Below are 5,136 nucleotides of genomic sequence, written 5' to 3'. Positions count from 1 at the left end.
TATGCATGTAATGAGTGTGGGAAAGCCTTTAAACGACACAAAAGCCTCATGCAACATCAGAAAATTCACTCTGGTGAGAGACCCTTTCAGTGCAAGGAATGTGGGAAGGCCTTCATTGTTCTGACTCATCTCACACGGCACCAGACTATTCATACTGGAGAGAAGTCCTTTGAATGTAACGAATGTGGCAAGAAATTCAGAACTGCCACACACCTTGTTATGCACCAGACTATTCATACAGGTGAGAAACCCTTTGAATGTAATGTATGTGGGAAGGCTTTTCGGCTTCAGGTATACCTTTCTGAGCATCAGAAAATTCACATTGAAGAGAAACCCTTCAAGTGTAAGCTGTGTGGGTCAGCCTTCAGACGTAAGTACCAACTTAGTGAACATTACACAATTCATACTGATGAGAAACCCTATCAGTGTAAGGAATGTGGGAAATGCTTTCGTCAAAGGTCCAATTTTACTGAACATCAGAGCATTCACACTGGAAACAAACCCTTTGAGTGTAAAGAATGTGGGAAATTTTTTAGACTTAATACACTTCTCATTCGTCATCAGAAATCTCACAGTAGTGAGAGACCTTTTGAATGTAAAGAATGTGGAAAAGCTTTTCATCTTCCCAGTGAGCTTAATAACCATCAAATTGTACATACAAGTAAAAGACCTTTTGAATGCAAGGTTTGTGGGAAGTCCTTCAAGCGTGAATCCACTCTCATTCAACATAGTGTTATTCATGGTGGTGTGAAATCATATGAATGTAATGAATGTGGGAAAGCTTTTATTCATCGCTCAAGCCTGTTCCACCATCGGAAAATTCATTCTGATGAGAAACCTTTTAAGTGTCAAGAGTGTGGAAAGGCCTTTGTTGTTCTGGCGTACCTCACTCGGCACCAGAGCATCCATACTGGAGACAAATCATTTGAATGTCAGCAGTGTGGGTCAGCCTTCAAATATAAGTCCCAACTCAATAAACATCAGAGAATTCATACTGATGTGAAACTCTTTCAGTGCATGGAAGGTGGAGATAACTTTGTTCATGGAACAAACCTTAGCATTCATCAGGGAATCCATACTGGTGAGAATCCCTTTCAGTGTAATGAATATGGGGAAGCTTTTAAATACCATTACCCATTTCCTTGGACATTTTAGAATTCATATTGGCAAGAATCATTATGAATGTAAAGAATGTGGGAAGTACTTTACACATGGTATAGGTGTTAAAGTATATCAAAGAATTCACACTGGTGAAAAACTTAACAGGGTTAAGAATTTGGGAAGACTTTTAGTTGAATATGAAACTTGTTTTGACATTCTAAATATAATATGAATAAGAAGTCTTATGATGTAAGGAAAATGAAAGGGCCTACAGTAATTCTAAGCTAGCTAGGTGTATATCAGAGAATTTCTACTGATGCAAAATTCTGTGAATATAAGTAAGGTTGCAATATTTAGTTCAGCCTTCATACACAGTAGCTAATTCATATTGGTAATAAACTCTATCACTGTAAAGAATGTGCAGAGAGCTTTAATTGGAGCTTAGGACTTCTTCAAAATCAAGAAACCATGCTGGTGTCAATATAATGAATATAAGGAATGTGGAAACATTGATAGAATTAGCTGTTAAATCTCATCAGAGAGTCCATATAGGTTTGAAACCTGTGGATTTAAAGATTCAGGAAAAGCCTTTATTGTCCATGGTGAGTTTATGCAGCATGAGAAAATCCATAATCTCCAGGAGACCTATGTATGTAAGGAAGGAGGGCAGGCCAGAGTATGAAAATGTTACTGAACACCAGAGAACTCATATTGGGAACGAATGTGGGAACTTTAATCTGTTCTGGGACTTGGTCAACATCAAAATATTCATGTACTGTTGCTGCCAAGAAACCCTTTGGAATGGGTATGTGGAAAGTCGGTTGTTCAGAGAAGTTACTCTGTTGAGAATGTCTTTTATTGTCAGAAATACAAGGTAGTAATCATGTTCTTGATTTACTCTCATCTTGTTAGTTGTACAAACGTGTCGCCAGGGCTGTGAACTACGAGGGAGCAGTTATTGTTAACTAGGCTTGTCTGAGATGCTTTTTTCCCACCATGGTTCCTGTGATTTAGAGTAGATAGTTACTTTTTGCATAATTTGTTAATGGCCAGCACAGGACCAACCAAAGTCATGGCAACAGATTTATAATAGATAATAAAATCCTTGACAGTATTTGGTCAGTGCCCGTGTCCTATAATATAGCTTTTACATAGTTCTAGTTTCATGAGCATTAGTATAACTGACATGAAAGCCTAATTGCACTTTAGATAGTTTAGGAAAGTCTCATGCTTTTACCCACTATTAAATTTTAAATAACTTTATTCTGGATACATGTAATGAATAGTTAGGAACATGAAAGTATTTGAATTGTGGGTCCATTTCTTAAGTATATGTGTGGTAAAGTTTTAAAACACAGTCATTGATGAATAAGTACTAAGTAAAGGGGTAAAAAAAAATGATAAAAAGTTCAAAAGTTAAAATCCTATTATGTATGCCCTCTCCATGCATGAAGATAAACTACATTTGTGATAGGACAAGAAAGTTCCTGGATCCTCCATCTCTTATTCTTGCTAAGAACATTTTAGCTTCAACCAGAATTTGATTCCCTCGATGGAGAATCTCATGGAATATCCAATTCTACTGGAGATCAAATTGCCTCTAATAATTTTTTGTGGCTTCCTTTTAAACCTCCCGGAACTCCAGCTATCTGCTTATCTTGGCATCTGTTAAACTGCCTGCTTGGGCAAAAGCTCCTCCTGCAGCTGTTGAGCAAGATAATAGAATGTGGTTTTGTTCTAAATGCTTGGGATTATACTTGGGTCCCAAATATGTGAATGTAGTCAGAGCTGGCTGGAATAAAGAATTTTATTTGGCTCTAAACTGTGTCTGAGTGGGCATCTCTGGTGGGCAACCTGTAAAACCTTTACAAAATAGCCAGACTGAAACTACTTATAAAAGTACATATATGGGAATTTTCATCCATGTTGAGAGCTTGGAATATTCAACAGACATCTATATCCTCACCTAGATTGAAAATTGTCAACAATTTACAAGGTTGATCCTGTTTTTCTATGTATATAGATTTGGGGGTGTACTATTAATATGTTTTAAAACTGAATATAGCAAAGCATATCTGAATCCTAGATATTATAAAGCTGAATTAGGAGTTGGAGGCAAGGGGCTGGAGAGATGGCTCAGCAGTTAAGAACACTGACTGTTCTTCCAGAAGTCCTGAGTTCAATTCCCAGCAACCACATGGTGGCTCACAACCATCTGTAATGGGATCTGATGCCCTCTTCTGGTGTATCTGAAGACATCTACTCACATACATAAATATATCTTAATTTATAAAAAAAGAGTTGGAGGCAATCCTAGCTATATACTGACTTTAAGTCCAGCTAAGGCATTATAGAGACCCCTATTTAAAAAAACAAAAAGTTATAGGCCGGGCAGTTGTGGCGCATACCTTTAATCCCAGCACTTGGGAGGCAGAGGCAGGAATATTTCTGAGTTCGAGGCCAGCCTCGTCTACAGAGTGAGTTCCAGGACAGCCAGGGCTACACAGAGAAACCCTGTCTTGAAAAAAAAAAAAGTTATAGACATGACATTTTATTTGTTATCATCAGCCAAGAGGGAATGTCATCTATACTATAGAATCATAGTTGTTCTTTAGGAGAAGAGTGAGAATTTAACAACATGCAGAAGTTTGTAATTTTCCTCCAAACTTTACTGATTTGAAGTGTATGTATCTTGAGGATACTCCAGTATAGATAGAGATTTGGCCTTGCTCTGTCCTTTGTTAAATTTTCAGTGTTGATTTAACTTGGAACTTTGTTAGCACAGTAGGGATGTGCTCAATCAACCAGCTGCATTCACAGCCCTTAGGTATTGTATTTTCTATCCAAGGAAAATTAGTTTCAGATAAAACATTTTGAGGAAGAACACATTGTAGATTGTATGTCCTATTGTAACATGTCCAGAAACATGTATGTGTCAGCTATCACATTACTGATGAAATTAAGTTTCATTTGTTTAAGATGAAAGGTGCCAGAGCTCTATTAAAAGGTCTAGTTTGTTATGGATATGTAATCTATGTGGAGAAACTATTACTTCCAAGCATAGATATGTATAATTTAATCTTGGTTAAATACAAATAAAGATTGAAATCAACTTTAAATGGATAGCACAATAATGTATGGTGTAACTTGAATACCAGTGTGGTGTAACTGATGCTGTACTCAATATTAAACTCCCCTTCTTTCTTGGTTTATATCTTTTCATCATGTGACCTGTGTAGTTGGCAAACTCAAAACCCACCGTTGTGTGAAGAGAAACTGATTCCATGCTGTGGCAGGTGTGGGTAGTGTTGTGGGGGACACTGATGGTTAACACAGCAACATAGAATGGATTTTCCTTTTTGTTCAACCCTGACCAAGGAGGCAGTTTTCTCTAAGAGTTCTTTAGAAGAATTAAAGACAGCTGCTAAAAAGATGGACCTTTTCACCCTGTCGGCACCATTAGGAAAAAAAGTTATAAAACTTAGACCAATTTAAACGTATAAATAGGTCCCAGTTCCTGAAAGTAGCTCAAAAGGTAACAAGAACAGAAACAAAATACTGACTGACAAAGACTTTTGGGTAAACTTCAGAGCCACCATTAACTTCTCTATTGATGAGTTAGGCTTCAGATACCTTGCGAAATATTGGGTGTCTTGCCCTCTTTCAGAAGAATATCTTTTAGCTGAAAGTTGCATTCCCAATCAAAAAAAAAAACACCTTTCAGATTGCCAACAAACATACCTGGGGGTGAGGGCAGAAATCAGTCCCCCAGGATTGGCCAAACACCAAGTTCTAAACAGTTCAGCCACTCTTGACCAGACTGAACAATACTGTGACCCTGGAAACCAAAAGTGAAATTGCAGGCCCTATTGCCTGGCTTACTGAGACAGACTTGAAACACCCCTCTCCTATCTGTGATGAAACCTGGATCTCTGATCATAAACTTGTTCAAACTCTGAGAAAAATAATAAAGAAGGTCAAGGCTAGTCACCCTGTGCTCCCAAACACTTGCATGAGTCTGATTCCTCTAGAGAA

General features: G+C 37.7%; 1 protein-coding gene across 1 annotated transcript; it reads left to right on the top strand.

Moving 5' to 3' along the window:
- Nucleotides 1-6: 6 nt before the first annotated feature.
- LOC116101897 (zinc finger protein 60-like) lies at nucleotides 7-4,313 on the top strand (the record flags this gene model as incomplete). Its single annotated transcript, XM_031385868.1, is given in 2 exon segments — nucleotides 7-1,134; nucleotides 1,136-4,313. Coding segments are annotated over 2 exon segments (1,326 nt in total), but the record flags the coding sequence as incomplete, so codon positions are not given.
- Between the last annotated feature and the right edge of the window lie 823 nt (nucleotides 4,314-5,136).

The sequence above is a fragment of the Mastomys coucha genome, unplaced genomic scaffold (genome assembly GCF_008632895.1).
Source record: "Mastomys coucha isolate ucsf_1 unplaced genomic scaffold, UCSF_Mcou_1 pScaffold21, whole genome shotgun sequence".
NCBI lineage: Eukaryota > Metazoa > Chordata > Mammalia > Rodentia > Muridae > Mastomys > Mastomys coucha.
This window is presented reverse-complemented; position numbering and strand designations above follow the sequence as displayed.